General features: G+C 40.2%; 1 protein-coding gene across 4 annotated transcripts in view; it reads right to left on the reverse strand.

Annotated features, from left to right (window-relative positions):
- APP (amyloid beta precursor protein) overlaps window positions 1–20,870 on the reverse strand; it is a 316,779-nt gene that overhangs the window by 130,419 nt on the left and 165,490 nt on the right. For 2 of the 4 annotated variants that reach the window (XM_054047629.1, XM_054047622.1), the window contains exons 6-7: window positions 18,067–18,269; window positions 5,094–5,261 (exon numbers count right to left, since the gene is read on the reverse strand). In XM_054047629.1, the coding sequence (XP_053903604.1) occupies window positions 5,094–5,261; window positions 18,067–18,269 (371 nt within the window). The remainder of the gene's footprint in view (window positions 1–5,093; window positions 5,262–18,066; window positions 18,270–20,870) is intronic. The other 2 variants (XM_054047642.1, XM_054047635.1) reach the window with 1 other exon arrangement.

Genomic DNA, 20,870 nt, shown 5'->3' on the forward strand with positions numbered 1-20,870 from the left:
CAAGGCAGCAGGAAAGGAGGGAGAGCAGACAGGGACACACACCCTGTGTGTGAGAAAAAATGTGCATTTCCCCATTAAGTAGCTGATCCCAGGCTTAAGTACACTGCCTTGTTAATTAAATCAGCTTGCTGAGACCTGAGACCTAGAAGCTCCCTCCCTCCGTGGTGTGCCCCCCCCCGCTCTAGGGAAGATGGGGTAAGCGGGGTGCAGGAGCAGGGAGGAGGGGGAGACACCCTGACATTAGCCCCCCTCTTTCCACCTCCCCTCATACAGCAAGCAGGAGTCTCTGGGAGTAGCTCCAAGGCAGAGGGCAGGAGCAGCACATGGCAGTGGGGGGGGAGTGACAGCTGCTGCACAGGGAACTTAGGAGAGCGGGGAGATGATGGGGGGGCTGCTGGTCCACCCTGGTTCCAACCACCCATCAGCTAGCTGCAACGGGCTGCTCTTCCTGCAAGCAGCAGACAAAACAGGCGGCTGCCAAATGTTAGAAGGGAGCATTTCACTTTAAGCGAGCATGTTCCCTAATTGATCAGCAACTTAACATTGAAACGTTAACTGGGACGACTAAGTGAGGAGTTCCTGTATACATGATCATTTCAGGATATTATAGAAATAATTTTTAACATCACAGTATAGATTTAATTTATTTGCACTTTCAACCAATAGCATCTTTCCCTGTACTCCAATTGACAATGTTGCTTAAACTAGAAATAACAATTCTAATTAGAAGCTTTAGGTAAGAAATTAAGGCCCCATTCTGCAAACTATGCCATATGGGCAGACCTTGGCCTGCACAGAGCCCCAGTGCAGTCAAAAGGGTTTGGACACAGAGATCCACCTGCTTGCAACACTGGTACCTACCACAACACTCTAAAGGCCTAATGTGCAACATATGTTTATAACACTATTTTCCTGATTCCACAAAATCTGTCTGGTCCTCACAGTAAGGCTGAGATGTACAAAGTTTACCATGAAAAGCTCAGCATTTGCCAAAAAGATGCCAACGTTATTTTTCACTTTAACTAGAGGGGAAAAGTGTGGAATCTCATATTTTACTATGTAGTAACTGCAGGCAAACAGTGATAAAAAAAAAAAAAAAAAAAAAAAGAGAGAGATCAATGTAGGCAAGTTTCAAAATCCTCTGCTGAGTGACCGACCATATGACAAACCCACAACACGATTCCCATTGCCATTTTCAATTTGGATTTCACTTTGCTGCACATTAACTATGCAGAAGAAACTGATTAATGAACTTCTCCTGGCAAAGGCACTCAGATATCATGGAGGTGGGTGCAATATCAGATTTAGACAGTCATTGGAGAAAGCTATACATTTTCCTTAACTTCCGTGCCGCTACAGACAATCGATGCTCCTGGATTATCTCTAAACCTGTGCACGTGAGTCAGATTAATTCCTATCATGGTTCCTCTCTCCTACTCAATAAACTAACTTTTTATAGTTATTTTTCTGCAACAAGATCCTTCCTCTATGGAGTCCCACAAGGCTCAGTTTCTCAGCTCTTTCCCTTGAACAATTTCTATCTTGGTCATCTCATCTTCAGTCTTAACTGCCATTTAAACTGATGATATTTAACTGCATGTGTTGTTGACATATTTAGTTACTCCTCCCTCTGTCCACTCTCTATGCCTGTAAATAAAACCTGCTACCTGAAGCTAAATGTTGCAAAGTTAGAAATACTTTTCTAGGGGAAAAGGAGCATACTCAACAGCAGAGGAGGATTAAGATTTATTGAAGCCCTGGGCACAAAGAACATTTGGACCCTCCAACATACCCCCTCACTATGGGGCTCTGCCCCGTGCTCCTCCTCTTCTCCCCAAAGCCCCCCCCGGCCAGCCTAGAAGCCCGGAGCTGGGCCGTGGTAAATGATGCCCAGGGAACCCGGGACACTGTGAGGAGCCCCAGACCTGCCATCTGCCCTAGACAGCGTGCTCTGGGGGGAGTGGCGACATGGGCTGGGGGCTGCTCTTGGGCATTTTGGCCCCCTGTCCAGGGCAGGTGGAGAGTCTGGGACTCCCCACAGCAGCCTGGGCTTCCTGGGCAGCTCTGACCATGACTTGGCTCTGGCTTCTGGCCTGGCCAGGGGGCGGGGCCTTGAGGGGAAGGAGGAGGAGCAGGGGGCGGGGCCACATTTACAGTGCCAGTTGGGGGCAGGCCCTCACTTCTACACAGGTTCTGGCGCTCCTGGAGCCCAAAGAAGAAATTCATCTGTGGCGGGAGAGGAGCACTGACAGAAGATGCTGCTGCAGATACTGCTAGTTACACGGGCTGCTTCTTTGAATTGGGCACAAGGTTGCAGCCATTGAACCCCACTGTGCATGGAAACATTCTGGCAGAGATGTGGTCTGAATTAGACACCTTGCTGCAAATTAGCTTTCTCTGTCCTTGCCTTTCCCTGGCAGCTGGATGGTGTTGGCAGAGGGGATTTGCTTGCTCTCTATGTCCTCCCATTGACATGGCGGCTTCTCTGCATGATGTCTCCTTAATGCTGGGAGAGGCAACCCCTGAATGCAATCTCCACCCCCCTCCCCACCCCAACATGGCAACAAGTCTCAGAGCACGGGTAAACTGACTGGGGGCCTGCGGAGCTGAAAACAGCAGTGTAGACATAGGGCTCAGAGGCAGGGTGGCTGCAGTGCAGTTGGCTTATCGCTAGGACCCAAAATGAGCTGGGGGGAAGCGATAACTCAGTCCTGACAGCAGGAAGTGAATTGCACTCTACAGTTCTGGGCTTCAGCTGAGTGGGGTAAGGCTCCAGGCTTCAGGTGGGGCTTGGGGGAGGGAAGGAACCACCCGGGCTCATGGCTTCAGCCCATGGGCGCTGCAATGGGAAGAGGACAGGGGGCCACTGCCATAAGGGCGAGTGAAGGGTGGGGGAGAGCAGGAGTGGGGCCTCGGGGGAAGAGGCAGTATGAGGGTGGGGTCTTGGGGATGAGGTGGAGCGGGGGAACGGAGGGGGGCATGGTTTGGGTGCGGGGGGGGCATGGTTTGGGTGCGGGTGGGCCCCTCCCCCGCGGGTGGGCCCCTCCCCCACACTTCCTCCCCCACACTTCTAGAGAGCTTCCGGTGTTCCTACAGCCCTGTGGCTTCTGCTGCGGCTTGGAGCGCCCATTTTTCTGTGGACCCCCAAACTTGCCACGGCCTCTGGGCATGGGCCTGTGTGTTAATCCGCAGTTTCATCTACTCTCTCTCTCATTCACTTTTGGACTTAAGAATTTACTATCTGTCTTTATCATATCCCTTATCTTTGATGCTGAACTTTACTTTTCTGTCATTCTTTATCTACATATGTGCCCATCACCAATTCAATACCACCTGAGTTTGCTATTGCATCAACTCTACCTTGGCTAAAATTCTCATCCATACTTTCACCTTTCTTGCTATAAATCAATTCTCCATGGGCTTCCCAAGTCCCAGCTTTTCCTGGCACCAGCATGGAACATACAAACACAAAACTACAACCACATCACTCATCCTCAGAGGACTCCGTTAATGTCTTATTCAATTCAGGACTCGGTTCAAAACTGCATTTTAATTCTTTTTGAAGAGTATTCTGAACTTTTTGCATCCTACACCATAATTCTTCTCTCTTTCTACTACTCCTATCCCACTTCTCTGGCACCTGCCTCCTCCATGTCCTTCCATACAATCTTGCCACGGCTGGTGTGGACTCCTCCTCTGCAGCTTTTATCTGAATCCCTCTCCAACTCCCCAAATGTTTTGAAAAACTCATCTGCAAAATCCCGTTGTCTTGCTTACCTACACCTCATGCCACTCTCCTCCCCCAAACTCACTCACACACACTCTCACCTTTGTATTATTTAAAGCTTTTCTGGAAACCATTCGTAGGATGTTCTACAAAATTAAGTCATGGTGGGTTCCTGTTAGTCTGGCTGCACTGCTCTTTTCTTGTGAGCAGGCTGGATATTGAAATATGCAATCATTCTTGTACATTTCATTTGTAAACAGAGGATATAATTCCTATGAATAAAGCAGACAAGGGGCTGTCCATAAATTATGGAACATATTGGGGGCGGAGGGTCCTTGATTTTGGATGTTTGTTTCAGTGTTACAAGGGGAAGGTGGGCCTTGAAAATTACCAAAACATATGTTACATAATTTATGGACAGCCCCCAGGCAGAGGAAAAGGGGCAGTACAAGAGGCTCACAAGTCAAAACACACCCAGATTAATGTAATCTTTGATTTATCAGCTTCAGTATTCCCCAGTGGGGGACAGCAACGCTTCACAAACTGAGGACTCAAAAGCGAGTATTCCTTCTTCATGAAAATTAATCATTAAAATATATGGTGTATTAAACATAAAATAGGTAGCAAGTAATTCATATTCATGTGTATCATCACACTTGAAGACCTAAGCCTCAAATGGCAAATCCGTTTCTTCTTTTCCTGTAGAAATATATATTTCCAAATTACTTATTTACACACACACTCTCTAACAACCAGCGTCCAAAAGGAAGAAGTGAATGCTTAATATTTAAGTGTGGAAACAAATATCATGACATTTTGATTTGTTTGTGTTGCTTTGATAAAAATAGGAACCCAAGTAAGGAAATACAATATAAAACAGCATTTTCATGGATCAGATATTATAAAACTATTTTACCTCACTAAAGCTTCACTAACAACTGTGTATAAATTTGGTTTTGACGGTTTTTTGCACATGCATAATACATGCATGAAGACAAACACACAGACACAGAAATGTAAATACACTTTTACAGAAAGACCTACATGAGACACCATAGCTGTCAACTGCCTTGTTGATAGAAATGTTAGGACAAAATTTTCATTCCCTAGTTGCAAGACTCTTGCATCTACAACATAGATTAAAGAAGTCATCCACTGGCATGCTGGATTAGAAAGACAGACATTAATGAGTAATATTAATGAGTAAACACACTCTATAGAACATGAGCAGTTATAACATCTTGACAGAAATATGGTTAGTGGTAGCACAGGCCCATCCCAAGGATCAGAAAACAAATCTGTTACAAACAGCAGAGTCAGTGGCAAGAGAAAGAAAGACTGCTACAGGCTTGAGAGGTCCACTTACTGACGCTGCCACAGACTGCCATGCAGTATTCCTCAGAGTCAAAGTTGTTTCGGTTCCCACCACATCCGCCGTAAAAGAATGGTGCACACTTTCGTTCAGTCACATCATAGTACCAGCGGGAGATCATTGCTCGGCAAGGACCAGTCTCAGCTTGTTCAGAGCACACCTCTAATTATAGGAGATGTGGAGGAACTACATTTAGCATGAAAATGGTATTGTCTTGCTTTTCATCTACACAAGTTTATTTACATGTTCTAACACTTGCACATTAGCCACAAAATGGATGTATCAAGGAAGCATCTCTCTCTTTCACAAAGCAATTCAATTACTACACTTTAACTTACTATCTATAAATAGTCTCTAAAACAATGTATTCTCATCTGGATTAACACAACTAAATCCCTCCTGCTCTACACACAATTTTTGTACTTGTAGATCTATTTTGGTTAGTGGCATGATTATTTACTTAAATAGTTATACTGGTATAACCCCTAGTGTGGACATAGTTATACTGGATAAAATTGTCTTATGGTTCCCCATCTCTTATGGCAGTCGCTAGACCAGTATCCACACGAGGGATGTTGTATCACTATAACTATACTGGTACAGTTAAAGCAGTATAACCTTTGTGTGTGGACAAGCCCCTAATTGGAATTTTGCCCATGAGGAAGTTTGAATAATTGTCTTTGGAAAAACTCTTAATGGCAGGAAACATCTACACATCAAACTATTAAAAATACATCTAAAATACTGAGATTTCTTGGCTTGTAAAGAGGTTCTATATAAATGATGCAGGGAGTAAAATTCCTTCCATACACATACACCATCATTTTGGTTGAAACTCCCTCACGTGTAGAGGCTCAGCGCAAGCCTTATATATCACTTAAATCCACAAAAGCCCTCAAAATAAGATTTAAATGGTGCACCAGCTTTGTGAATAGGGCTGATTCTTCTCCTTACTTAACATATCAAACGACAGCACGAAATCTGCTTTGAACATATATCATGATTTGTGTTTCTCAGTTTTCACTGGGAGCTAGACAAGTCACTGCATTTGCATTGAAACTCAACGGGAAATATGTGGGGAACTAAGCTGTACAAATTAAGATCAAAGAATAAAAAGTGAATGCAGGAACTCTGTCCTTAAATTGGAATTCAGCCCATCACCTGGGTACATATATAACCCTTTACCAATAATGTTCCAAACAGGAAAAACAGCGTTCACATTCAGCATGCTGTATATCATTTGCAAAATTGTAGAACATGAAACACCAGTACTTCCCCCTCTATGCTTCCATCAGACACAGGTTCAAAATCATGGCAGACACTGGTAACTTATCTACAACTGTTTCTGACATTACTTCACAGGTCTTAATTTTGTGGAAGGCTGACTCCTCTCTATCGAAATGGGGTCTCCCCCTTGGTCACCTCAACACCTGCTAGTGTATGTAGCACTGCAAATCTCCACATGCTCATCACCCCTGAGAGGCTCTCACTGGCATTAGCCCAGATTCGGAGAATCTCACTGGCTGCTTCACAGCCTCTTTTCTTCTAGTCTGTTTGGTTCATCTCTGTTTAACATATAACCCTTCCCACCTCCTTTCTGCGGCATGCATTTTATATCAAAATGCTGTCAGTAATCAACACATGTGTACATTTACATCAAAAATTATTTATTGTAAAGCATTTATGACTGATCCAACACAAAGCTTTACATATACACATCAACAGTGTTTTAGGCACTTACACAGTTTAGTTTGTAGAAATGAATGAAATAAGTTATGGTAGAGGAGAGTTATCTTCTTACTTTTAAAATCCAGGACAGGTGTGATTAATAGTACACAGGGTTTTCCATACCAGTTACTCTTGCTTGATTTTTACATAACATAGTTATAGTCTACACACAAAGTAACTTTGCCTGGCTTTGAATACATGGAGGACCCCACAAATTTCATTTTAAAAATTAATCACTAGTAGAGTGATTGACACTAAAGAGACAGGTATAATCAAGAACAGTTTTACTGAAAGAATACCAAATTTCAAGAACACAGGACCTCAGCAATTTGTTGTTCTTTTAAAAAATAATTCAGTTAGTGCAACTGTTGGTGAACCTCAATATATAAAGAAGTAATGCCTTCTAAGTTATTTTATCATTTTATATTTCACACACTCTTATTAGTATGTGAAAGTTCCAAAGACTTACTTTAGTATTTCCTTTTTAAATCTCTGGGCTTGTCTCCACTTACCGGGAGATTGACGCACGGCGATCGATCCACAGTGGATATATGTAGCGGGTCTAGTGAAGACAAGCTAAATCGACCATCGATCGCTCTCCCGTCGAGCCAGCGCAGTGTAGGTACCGCAGTAAGTTGACCTATGGTACGTTGACTCCAGCTACGTTATTCATGAAGCTGGAGTTGCATAACTTAGGTCAACTTAGCCCTGTAGCGTAGAGAGCGAGGGCAGGTCTAAGGCAGGTCGATCCCAGGATAAGTGGGGACAATCCCTAAATGTGTCACACATCGGAACAATAAAAGCAACGACTTTTAGTACCCAGAATATTTTTGCTACCTACATAACGTGAAAAAAAAAATGAAGATGATAACCCATCAGTGAAATAATGGCAATGATAATCAGGAATCAACTATTGGGACACTACAGACATTTATACATATTAAGCATTCATTTGACTGGCAGTTTAAGAGTCAATCTTTAGGAGCCTTGCAGTAGAATCTGTTTGCATGAAAATGGAAAATACTCTTTAAAGGGCTGTGACTACTTAATCATGAAATTAAATCAGACTCCCTACTTGAACTTAATGCAGGGCTAGAAGCCATGCCTTCCTTTCCCCTCCCCATGGTGAAGCCGGTGCTACCACAGGGCAAAATCCCCCTCTTAGATCTACATCGTAGGTCTTGACACCTTGCATGGATGGTGTTCCATTGCCAGGAGACTGGAATATCAAAACATAGATCTGCTGTGTGGGGATGAGAGGAGAATTGAACACCTAGAGATTAACAACAATGCAGGATACAAACATGGGACTAGATCGTCACTTTATGACTGGCCCTGATCAAGGCAGCAGACTGTAATTCAGAGTCAATATCCCTCCTGGTCTCCCCTCTGCTTGCCCTTGTCATCTGTACTGGGATGGAAGAAGAATAGCTTTCCCTCCCTCGCTGAAACCCATGGTACACATAACCTTTGTAAGACAGTAAGGTGGTGCCTTATAACCTACCATATATACTCGTTCATAAGTCGAATATTTTTGGTAAGAAAGTGACGCATCAAAGAGCAGGGGTTGGCTTATAAATGGGTCAACACCAAAATTTGATGATTTTAAACTCTATGGAATCATTGAATTGAATATCTTATACATTGTCGTTTTGTTTACCTGGCGTTTCTGCGGTCAGGGAGCCCCTCAGCTCCCATTGGCTGGGAACGGCAAACCTTGGCCACAGGGAGCTGAGGGGCTCCATGCCCGCAGACACTCCAAGTAAACAAAACGTCTCGACCAGCCAGCGGTTTACCCTGACAGGCCAGGAGCCAAAGTTTGCCAACCTGAAATATAGGGTCGGCTTATGAAAGGGTCATACAGTTTTTGCTATTTTTACCCAACCATCATGGGGGGTCGGCTTATAAACGAACAGGCTAATGAACGAGTATATACGAGTAAGTCTTTTGCATGGGTGCATAGAGCTAGTGAAGATTTACCCCATCATCTGAGCGCAATGGTACACTCACAGTTAGCAGCAGAGAGTACATACTGCACAATCATGTCATTTAGAATTAAAAACATTCTTTGCATTTAATTTTTTCCCCAAAAATACAAAGGAAGGCTCACTAGTAAGGCCATACTGGGAACAAATTATCTGTGATAACTAGAAAAATTAAATTACACTGTGGCAAAACGCTAACTTTCATCTTTTAATCTTGTTTCTGAGAACTGAGTAAGAACTGAAGCAATTCTTTGCCTCCGGCTGCAAGAAAGCAAGGCAAATTAAAGGGAGAGCTTTTTATGTAGTGCTTGTTATAGCTAAAATTTCTGAACAGTTCAAGTTCTAACCTGCTGTTTTCACATGCTCAGTTTTTCTCAAACAATCCACCTTTGGTGCTCAAAATTTCCAGTGTGTTGTCCTTGCCCAGAAATGAGGGTTTCCTGTTGCTAGCCCCTCCAGAAAATTTGTGCTAAATGTTTAAAGCTCAATTTTTTGAGTTCTAATGGGCAAAAAATTATTTATGTTTCCTATTTGACAAAATTGCCATACTTTTTCTACACAAGTAACTAAAAAACAGCTGAACTTTTAACATAGCCGGTAAATCTCTCTCTCACTGAGGGATATCTCCATAACAGTTTTTCAAATGACTAGATAATGAAGTTATTGACTGAAAAGCAGCTACTGAACAGGCACAGTAAAACATTTTGAGTGATTAAATTTAGAAGCATACACTTTTCAAACATTTGGACTTTTGGATTTACAGCTGCTTACACCAAGCTATTTCATAAGTGCTCATTGATCAATGTGCCATTAACAGAACTAGTTGAAACTTTTGTGGGAAAAGTTTTCATGCTTAGAGATAAAATTCTCTGTATGTTTTTCATACAAATGTTTTTTTCATATTTATATTGTCCTATGAAAAATGTTTCAAAATTACAATTTCCCCACGGGAAATGACAATTTCTGTTTTGACGTTTTGAATTAAAATGTTGCTTCATTTTTTTTTTTTAGAAACTGAAAAACTGACACAAAATAATACCTAGCACTTAACAGTTAATAGTAATACCTAGCTTTATTACAAAAGAAATAGGTATGATTTTGCTCACTTTACAGAAATTTTAAGTTAGATTTTTAAGCTGAAATGAAATGAATATTTTTACTTCATTTCAAAATGTTAATTTGAAACAAATGTTTCTGGTTTTCTTTTTTCAAAATGGTTTAAAAACTTCTGTGGGAAAACCAAAATTTCACTTTTAAAAAAATCCAGGGAATTAAATCTGAAAATATTCACTGTATTTCTTTAAAGACAAAAATGGGAATTAGACGACCAACTGGTTTCCAGGGGAGCTAAGTTTCTAACTCCACTTAGTACCTTTGGAAATCTCAAAGACCCATACAGTTAAATTAATCAACAATCAGAAAAGCAAAAGTTAAGGTTCCATAACTTTGCTCTATTGTAACTATCCAGCATTTTCCATTATTTTTTCCTATGACATCAACACTTTGACCTTCTACAGCACCTTCCATCTGGGAATCCCAAAGCTCTTTAGAAATACGTAAAATTCACTCTAGCAACAGTCCTATGCTGCAGCCAAGTCCGAGTTTCATAGTGAAGTTAGGTGACTTGCACCCAGAAAGTCCTTGGCAGAGAAAGGGAACAAAACCCAAATCTCCTGACTCCCAACACCATGCTTTATCTCCAAGACTATCCTCTGAATGTGCAGCTTCATATTACTATTTATGTCATAAAATTGAAAGTGTATACAATAAAATATGCTACAGTGTGTGATAAAGACAGGTTATTGCAGGTAGACTCATAATATTTAAACTGCTTGTATTTCAGTGGCTATCTGTGCAACCTTTATGTTGTATTCATGTAGACCCAGATTCAGGAAAGCACTTTAGCATGGGCTTAAAATTATACACATGCTTAAGCACTTTGGTGACTAGGGATTTACTTAAGCATGTGTTTGATGAACTGGGGCCGTAATTTTTTGTATTTTTATAAGGTGTAAAATAAAATATAGTAGAATATAGATTATAAAATATAAAACTGCAGTGTAGATGATTAATGTAACAAAATGGGCAAAAGAATCAAATCACCCTAGCAAATGTAACATCATTTAAGTGTCTGCTCAACATCATTAGGTACTACAATTTAGGATTCCAATCAGTACTTTTGCCATACCCTTAATTTGGGTTATTTGTATACCTCTATGGATGTACCAACATATACATCAGGAGCATTACTCTCCTGTATGTAACTACTTCAGAGAAACAGAACTATATTTTAAATAAAGTTTACTCCTTTGTTGATTTTGTTTGTACTTATACTTCCCTTAGTCGAAAAATCTACGCTACTGTTTTGCTACGTGGATTATTCCCAAGGGAATAGTTAAAGAAGAAATTATTTATTCTGAATATATGCCTGAAACCAGCAGCCAAATTTTACTTTCAACGTTCAAAGACAAAAACTAATTACCTAAGAGGTTTTTGGAATTCAGCAGGAGGCAGCTGTGGAGCTGGCACCAGCTCTGGGAATAAAGCCTATGCATTAGCTTCACAACAGCATTGAGACTTTCTAGAGAGAATTTTTTTTTTTTTTTTAAAAAGGCTGAACAATTAATTATAAATGCAATGCCAAAGAACAATTCTTTAAAACAATTAAATACCTTAAAATTGTAATTGCCAGTTAAGATTGAATCTCTTTCTCTAATGTTGACTTGGAGCCTACTCGCAGGGAATAATTGGGGCATAAATAAAATATAGTTGTATACTGTGCCTAATACAAAGCCTTCCAATTCCAATGTAAAAGAAATATATAAAACATATTTTCATTTTATTTGTGTGAAGAGTAACTTCACTCAGAACCAAGATGTCAAGTGGCAAAGAAAGGACAGCTTGAATGTAAGACTAGATCAACAAAATTCCACATTTTATGTATGTTTTAGAAGAGATGCAGCTTTCCTGTAACACTATGATTTTATTAACATAGCAGACACATTGACTGAGAGGGTTAGCACAGAAATGCATTTCACTCATCCAAAAGACTTATCCCTACAGATGATGATAATGTAGGATAATATTAAACAGATTAGTAAATAAAACCAAAGCTTTAGATCATTACAGTTGCAGTACATTAAAATGATATTTTCTGTTGGAGAATCAGATTAGCAGAGGACAAAATTCAATAAGTATAGCATAGATCATAATGAAATTTTCATCCTTATGTAAAACAGCAGAACTGCTCTATAAAGTATTCCAATATGTTTGTCCTTGGCCCACAATTTTAATTAAAAAACATGTTCTTTTATGATTCAGCAGTCCTGGTTAACAGTGAAAAAGATTTCATTTGATGTAAGACAACTTAAAGATGTCCTTTTATGGAGGGGAAAATGAATTTTAAATCAAAACATCCAATCAAATTCATAGTTGTACTAATCAAAATGTACCAATACATGGTTCTCTATAACCAAGGCTATACTGAGCATATTAACATTCATAAGAGTAAGAAAAATCACACATGCTTTTTGTCAATTGACAGAAAGATAGTTATAACATTGGACACTCTTGTACAAATGTCTAGGTATTTTCTTAAAATGCAATATGAGCCTCTATTATCCCTTTTCAAATTTTTTCACCCAAGCAGGTGACCAATCAAATTCACCCTAAGTTAGGTGAAGAAAAACATAAAACATTCTGACGCTTAAAGTAATAACATTTCACAGAAGAAAAGGAGGAAAAGCAATTAAGTCAGTGTGGGTTAAAGCAGAACTGATTTTGAACAAGGCATTAATACTCCAATACTATATCAAAGCCTGCAATAGACAGGACCAGCACTTCCCTATAATAAGCTAAATAACTTGCCTTGTAATAGGTAGCAACTGTCACTGAATGGATTTAAAGAATCTATGAAATGTATAAGGGAATAGCAAACAAGATACAGCAGAGCAATAAGGCTAACAGCTGCCATACCTAATGCATGTCACTTCTCTTTTGCTAGAACGCTGGCTCAGATTCCCATGTGCAACTGCAGGTTACAAACACATTCAAAATGCCACATCAAGCAGCACCACTTCAATTCTTTCCTAAATACTTAAACAAATCTGTCTGAATTAAGGGATGGTGAAATCATTCCTAACTGGCAACACTACGAAAACCAGGTGGTCAAGCCTTTGCTGAATTTCCCACATCTGCTGAATGGTATGTGTGCAAGCTGCCAAATGTTCAACAGGTTGCTGTGTTGGCCCTGCTGCTTGCCTTTAAATAAGCTCTAATTGACCGATATGTTGACAGGAAGCATTAAACTCAAAACAAGATCTAATTGCCTTTTCTTTGATGTAAGCAAAGAGAGGAACAATGTTGCTTATCAACAGCCATGCTGAAGGAGAACAGAAACGGAATCACAAAAAATTACACATCATGGGAGAACAGTTTCTCCATGATTCAGTCAATCCTAGCAAAAACTCCCCAGGACCTCGATATCTCAGTATCATTTTCTGGTTCTGAAACAATTTATAGTGTATTAAGGCAGTGATGTCAGCAGAACCAGAGCTGATCTGCTAGTTATGACTGGTCTTCAAAGTGACTTCCCCTGTTTGGTATGTAGGTTGGGTGAAGTGCCTGCATTCCTGCACTCTGAAGAAATCACTCACTCAGCTTTAAGAATACAAATTCAGGGATAATATCTCCCAGCATATGGGGGTGGGAAATATAGAACTGAGAAGGGCTGACTTCTGGGTTCCCTAGAGCCTGTGACCTCAAGCCCACCAGTCAAGGTACACAGCTTCTTCAGCCAGACTTGCAAACAGATAACCAGTTAGTGGCACAGATATATACAGAATCCTGGACTCCTGATTCCCGTGTTCAATCTATCTGAAAACCTATAGCATAAATGCCCTTGTCAGACAAAGGCATGCGCATATCGCTAAGTATTGTGCTAGGATAATGGAAAGGAATTCACCAAAGCCCTCCTTTCTATAGTCTCTTTAATAAAGAAAAACCCGCTAAAAAACACAACAGCTTTCAAAGACACGTTTGCCACAGGACATGAAATAACAGGTTGCCATCTGTCAGGGTGCAGTGGCTGAGTGGTTTAGGCACCTGATGATAATCCTGATAGCCGTGGGTTTGATTCTTACTCAATCTCTCCCTGAAAGGCCACTTCCAGTTCACCCAGATGCAAAATGGGTACCTGATCCATTGCATTAGGGCAGCCATAGGCCTGCAGACATGATGCTGGCCACATCACTCCCTTGTATACTGCTGGCTAGGTAACTGACGTGCCTTTACTGTGTCAGCCTGATGAGCTATTGGCTCAGGAGAACTTTCATGCTATCTGGCATTTTCCAGACAAGACTAAAATTGTTCTGCTCCTGATGGTTGGAAATATATTTGTGAGCTGTTTTGCTATGGGTATTTTGGTCACTACTAGTTAAAACGTGCTTAGGAATAAGAAACAGCATGACATGTTGAAACTACAGCAGACAGCATGAATGCCTTCACGATATACCTTCAGTTTCCGTACATGCTTTATTTATTTAGGGTTCGATCCAATGCCCATTGGCGTTAATGGGAGTCAGTCCATTTACTTGGTTGGGCTTTGCATCACCCATTATCAGAAGAGTTTAATTTATGGTTTGAGAAGAAAAACTTCCACTGATTTGACATAGGAAAGATAACTCCTATAAAACATGAAGAACTTCTCCCCACATTCTTTAAGGATCATGGATCTAATAACAATTATGTCTCCATAAAGTATAAGGAAGAAATTGGATGTGCAATCAGCATGGAGAGTATTTACTCCTGGGGGAATTCTGCACCCTGGTACACATGCAGAATTCATGTCCCCTACAGATCCCCCACACCCTAACCCCGCAGAATAATACATTCTGCCAGGGAGGTGCTGCAATTACACCTTTCACCCATCAGGGCTGCTATGGCAACAGAAAAGAGAGAGAAGCCAGCTCAGGGCCGGAGCAGCCAGCCATGTATAGAGACGGGGCAGAAGCTGCTTTCCAGCGTGCCCTGTATTGTTACAGACATACTTACTGACAGGTATTTTGAAATAAATTACCAAAAAACCCTAAAACTGGTGTTATTATATTGTGTTATTTTGACAAAGATATGCAGAACATTAAAATATGGTGTGCAGAGTTTTTAATTTTTTGGCATAGAATTCTTTGGCGCAGATTTCTCCCAGGAGTAAAGACACTGTATAAACTTCATTGCCCTAACCCTTTGGAAAAGTGATCTTAGTTTTACTTGTAACCCAAATGGGTTAAAGCTAGTCAGCCACCCATGGCAAAGAAGCCCTATCTACAAGGGTTCTCAAACATCTTCCTTAGCATGGACCACATCTTAATAAAGAAAGTCTCACAGACCCTCCCCCCTTCCTATTTGCAATCATGAAGAGCAACTCTCCTCCCATGTGTGACAGCATAACATCGCTGTGTCAACCGTCAACATCTTACAGTAACGGATTAATTTCCTAACGTATTTTTAGCTTCTTTCAATGCATTTTACCAGTGGAAACAAGGAGATGAACGTATACCATGAGAAAAGCCAGCTCTCTGCAGACCACCAGTTATTGGTCTGTGGACCAGTCTATTAGCATGTTGTCCCAGGAGGACAACTCTGTCATCAGAGCTGCAGAAACAGCTGTGGCACAATTTGACAATGAAAGTTTAGTCATCCCAATGAAATAATCAGGAATAACCATCTACATGCAAATAATTTGGTACAAGTAACAGTCCCATCCAGAGAGGCCTCATACTTAAAGAGAGATGAAGATGCTGAAGGTCAGATGGGCTGAGGTGCCTCAGGAGAGATGCATAGGGAATCTGGCATCAAGCCTGATTACACTAGATTTTTCTGCAGCCAAACTCTTGCCTTCATGAAACATGCATTTTACCAACATTACATGCAAAAACTAAAGACAATTATCTTTAGGCTCTTAAAACCAGAACCACTGAATCTCAATGTTTATATGTTACAGTCTATTTTTATACAAATTCAATGTGTTGCTTCACCTTTTTTGTGGTTTATTTTCGCACTAAACATCCTAGTTGCCTGAAGACTGAACATCTTAACCTCTTCGAAATTTCAGCTTCGGTAAAAGACATGCTGTACCTAATTTGTTCTCATTTCCACTCATCCCAAATCCCATTAAACTGAAGTGTATCTTTTTAAATATTCATTTACCAGTGAGGACAGGGTGTTTCATCCCTGGTCAGTAAGAGCTCACATATGGAAATACATTTAAGCAGTTTAAAGATTTAAACTGGGATTTTTACTTTTGTCTCACACTGGTTCTCCAGTGACTAAATCGAAGACTCAAGAGACAGAGTTCAGATAACTAAGAGCTTTTTCTGCCTATGAAGGAAGCCCTTGCGAATCAATTTTACTCAAACATCAATTCATTTGATCACAGCACTCACCTGAAACAGGGAGAAAAAATAAGGAAGGACAGAAAATGTTAATAAAGGAAGCGTACCCTTTCCAGGTTAGCTACTTACTGTATATACTCGTTCATAAGCCGAATATTTTTGGTAAAAAAGCGACACATCAAAGAGCGGGGATCGGCTTATAAATGGGTCTACACCAAAATTTGATAATTTTAAACTCTATGGAACCATTGAACTGAATATCTAACATTGTTTTGTTTATCTAGAGCGTCTGCAGGCATGGAGCCCCTCAGCTCCCTGTGGCCACAGTTCGCCGTTCCCAGCCAATGGGAGCTGCAGGAAGTGGCGCCACCTCCCGCAGCTCCCATTGGCTGGGAACGGTGAACCACGGCCACAGGGAGCTGAGGGGCTCCATGCCTGCAGACGCTCCAAATAAAGAAAATGTCCTGACCTGCCAGCGGCTTACCCTGACGGCCCAGGAGCTAAAGTCTGCCAACCCCTGAAACATAGGGTCGGCTTATGAAAGGGTCGTACAGTTTTTGCTATTTTTACCTAACCATCCTGGGGGGTCAGCTTATAAATGAACGAGCTAATGAACGAGTCTATAAGGTAATTCCATTCAATTATATACATATTTCATCATGGAATGAAAATCATAGCTAAGATCGATCCTGTGCTGTCCTCCCTACCACCAAACAACATAAACATCAGCCAACAGGGCAGAACAACCCTGCCACAGGGAAGGGATAGGAAGGTCAGTGTGTACACTTTTAAGGGTCTGTGTCCCTCAATTGCAATAGCAGCAGGAAAGGACTAAGGGAACCAGGACAGAAATGTCCGTGTTAGTTCCACTACAGCCATTTCATGGTCATTTTGTCTCTGAATGTTTTAAGTTGCAACTCCTTCCATTTTAACTCGTAGGAACTCAGCTCATTTTATGTTTTGACCTGGCTTTTACCGGTGTCTCATTTCTTAGAAGGTAGAAGATCATCATAAAGACATTTGATAAGTACAATGCTACCAGGGACATGAGCAATATAGAAAACTAATACCTTGATTATATAAATATTACACCATATAGAATAGTTCCAAATCATATAGAAATCTAGGAAGCGCTCCTTTAAAGAATAAATTGTACAAGGGAAGAGAAACAGAAAAAAAAAATTCTACCATGATTTGGACTGTCAAATTGCCTATGGGTAAGCTAATATTCAAATTTATCAAAAAAATTAAATTGCTTTCATGACACCATATAGAAGAGCATACAAATGGAGCATATTTTAAAATCTATTTTACCCCTTTTATGTTATTTGTTTCTTTTTTTCCCCCATAGACAACAAACATACATTGTAATTTTGTTTATAATTATTTGTAATCTTTAACCCATACACTAGGTCAACTAAAGGATTTTTAAAATTTAATTATTTGCTTATTATCGAGAAATGCTGGACGTAAAAAATCCAAGAATCTGAATAAAATAGCTAACCAGAACATGTTAATGTAAGACAATGTCCTACCTAATAGTGCTTTCTAACAGACCTTTTCCACTTGATATCAACATTCTCTTTTCTTTCACAATAATTGTTTTACCAGCATACAACACTGTTTCTTCTCATGTGTTTACTATGCTGTTTGTGAAAATAATCTCAAAAATATGTGGCAATCACTATCCATGTATCCTAAGATTAGATACAAAAGGAAAAAAACTTGCAAATCATATAAAGACAAAGCATAATGATGTAGCAACTTAGGATATTTTGCTGTTTGGAACATTTTTAGTAGTAAAGGGCAAATACACACCAGTAAGATCAATTCCGCAGACCCCAACCTAAACAAACATTAATTTACCTTTAACAACCTCTTCTACCGATTCGGTAGTAGTGGTGGTTGTGGTAGCAATGCTGGTAGTTCTTTCCGTGGCCTCTTCGTACTGTTCCTCTGCCTCTTCTTCAATCTCATCACCATCATCGTCATCAGCATCAGCATCTTCATCCTCCACGTCCGTTACTTCCTCCTCTTCCTCCGGCTGCTCTTCTACCACCTTGTCATCACTGAAAGAATCAACAGATTTTGTTGAGTCAGCAATAAAACACCTACTAGGTAAGAAATTGGACAACGGCTTATTCAGAACCTCGTGGAAGTGTGACAAGGAAACCCCCTCTCAAAAAGCGTCAGCCTGGCACTCTGGAGAACAATGCAGTGAGATTTAATGCATATATTGAAAATGAAACAGTAACAAAAAGATAAATATGGATTTTGTTCTGCTGCTAACATAGCAGGATGCCAATATGAAGCCCATTTCCATGCACTGGAAGGGGAAAGGCCCTGTATTACCCATACCAGATCGTGCCAACTGATTAATGTCTTGGGTGTGCATGTTTTATGCTGCTCTTGGAGATCAGACAGTTGCTTTGCACTGGAATTCTGTAAAATGACTGAGGTGGGTTCAAACAGATGAATGAAGCCGATGGCCATATGCTTTCAGCGCTAAGTGATATTTTCTTAAACACGTACACAGCCTAGATCATAATGAGTAATTATCATCATCAGAAAATGACGTCAATGAGTGATAACAATCAACTTACTCAAACTCACATATTATTATTATTTGTATCCTGGTAGCTCCCATTATGTGCTAGGTGCTGTTCAAACACATATTAAGACATGGGACAAAATCATTAGCCATTGGAACTAAGGGCTTGTCTACACAGGAGCATCCTGGAAAATTAATCCAAATTAACAAAAAGGTTGAATTTGAAATGGGTTAAACAACATTAAATCCTAGTGTGGATGATGTTATTCAGAATTAAAGTGGCCTTTATTCAGTTTAGCTTAATTCACTTTCGTACTCAGGTGGGACAAACAAGAGTGTCTGAATCACAACCACACTAGACCCTCTTGCTTAAGTACAAGGCAAGGTAAGGTTTTGCAACCCTGTAGTGTGTCTTGGCCAATGGGTTTCACCTATTACATACTGTGACCTTCTTCCCACTCCAGGACAACCCATCCTTTTAGCAATATGGGAAGAGCAGCGTGGTCATGACCCTCTGTCACCTGGTTGTGACTTCCAGGTTGAGAGACCCCTAGTCTTGGACATTTTCCCTAAGAATGCTGAAAGTAAGGCTTCTATGGTTTCTGACTATAGGGCTCTGAATAAACAAACAGTAATGGAACAAACAAAGGAAAGCCAATTTAAGAAGGCGCAAGGAAAAGCACTACAAAAACGATTTACTTGTACGCATCAAAGATCCAGCTGTGTTTAGCTATATAAAAGCAATTCATTTTGCCATGTGAATGCACAACATTTTGTTGTTATATTTGCAGTCCCTAACCGCAATCATGTTTTTTGGTGTAGAATTCTAAACAAATCTGATATGTGAACCCGTAGAAAAGTTATTGCTAGGCCAGGGTCATCTAAAAATATTTAGAGTGGTAAAAATATGTTCTGCATCTGCTTTAAGATCATCAATGGAAGTAGCACATTTTTGATAGTTTGTAGACAATTCATGAGAACGAACACAAATCCACATAGAGGTTACTTGTAGTTGGGAGCACAAATATTGAATTCAGTGTGACTAAGAAATGATCAGCAAACAAACAAGGTCTAGCTAGAGACATAGTGAGCTATCTACCTGGAATTCAATTTCTGGAAAACAATACTCCTCTTCCTTACATGAAAATTGTGCTTATATACCCCTCATATGAGTGACATATCCTGTACATACTATGTTTTATGCTGGTTGCAAGCACCTGACTACACCACCGATGGCCTTGGGTAGACAATAGTGAATTCTAACGTGTAAGACAATATCAGGACCAGTCACTTGCCTAAACACTTTGGAACCCCACAGGAGGCACTGTGGTGGGAAATAAAGAAAGACTATGACGACTGGGGCACTTAGGCTCCTGCAATTACTTTAAAAACCTACAGAAATTAACAATATCCTTTGCACTTTTTTTTAAGCTTTCTAGAAAATTATGTTCTTGCTAAAAGCGTATACTATATTCTACAGGACTCTCCCCCAAGGGCAATATGTCACAGAACTGGTTTTATACACATCACTGCATGGGGAGTACTGTGAAGACAGATTAAAACACACACTGTCTTCCAGAGATTTTGATGTGAATCATTCAGAAGGAACCAAAAGTACTGGCATATTGATAAAGTATTTGGTTTTCTCAAAATGAATTTAAAATCTAAAGGTTTATTTTTGTTCCCCACAGTTCCTAGAAACAGCTGGCCTCTCATCGGACGCACACAGCCATCCCACAGACTTCTAAAGTAGGGTTCCAGTCTCACCATAAAAGTAGTCATTACTTTTTCAATCACTATTGAGGATTTTGAAAATCTGCATTCAAAGATGACTCTTTAGATGATACACAAGTCAGTTTTACCATCAGACATACTTTCCTCTTATTAAAGAAAATGAGGAATTGGAGTTGAAGAACCTGAACTTGCATTTTAATTTTGCTTACAGAGAATACGTCTAAAAAGGAACTAAAAATAACAGAGTAGTCAGACTTTGGCTAAGCCTGATGGTTTCATCATACTGTCCTAAATGTATACAACACAATCCTATAAGCAGCGCAGCACAAATATACAACTTAAATATGTGTTGTGACACATCAAGCATGTACTACAGAAAACAACT

Source organism: Malaclemys terrapin, chromosome 1, assembly GCF_027887155.1.
Source record: "Malaclemys terrapin pileata isolate rMalTer1 chromosome 1, rMalTer1.hap1, whole genome shotgun sequence".
In the NCBI taxonomy this organism is placed as follows: domain Eukaryota; kingdom Metazoa; phylum Chordata; order Testudines; family Emydidae; genus Malaclemys; species Malaclemys terrapin.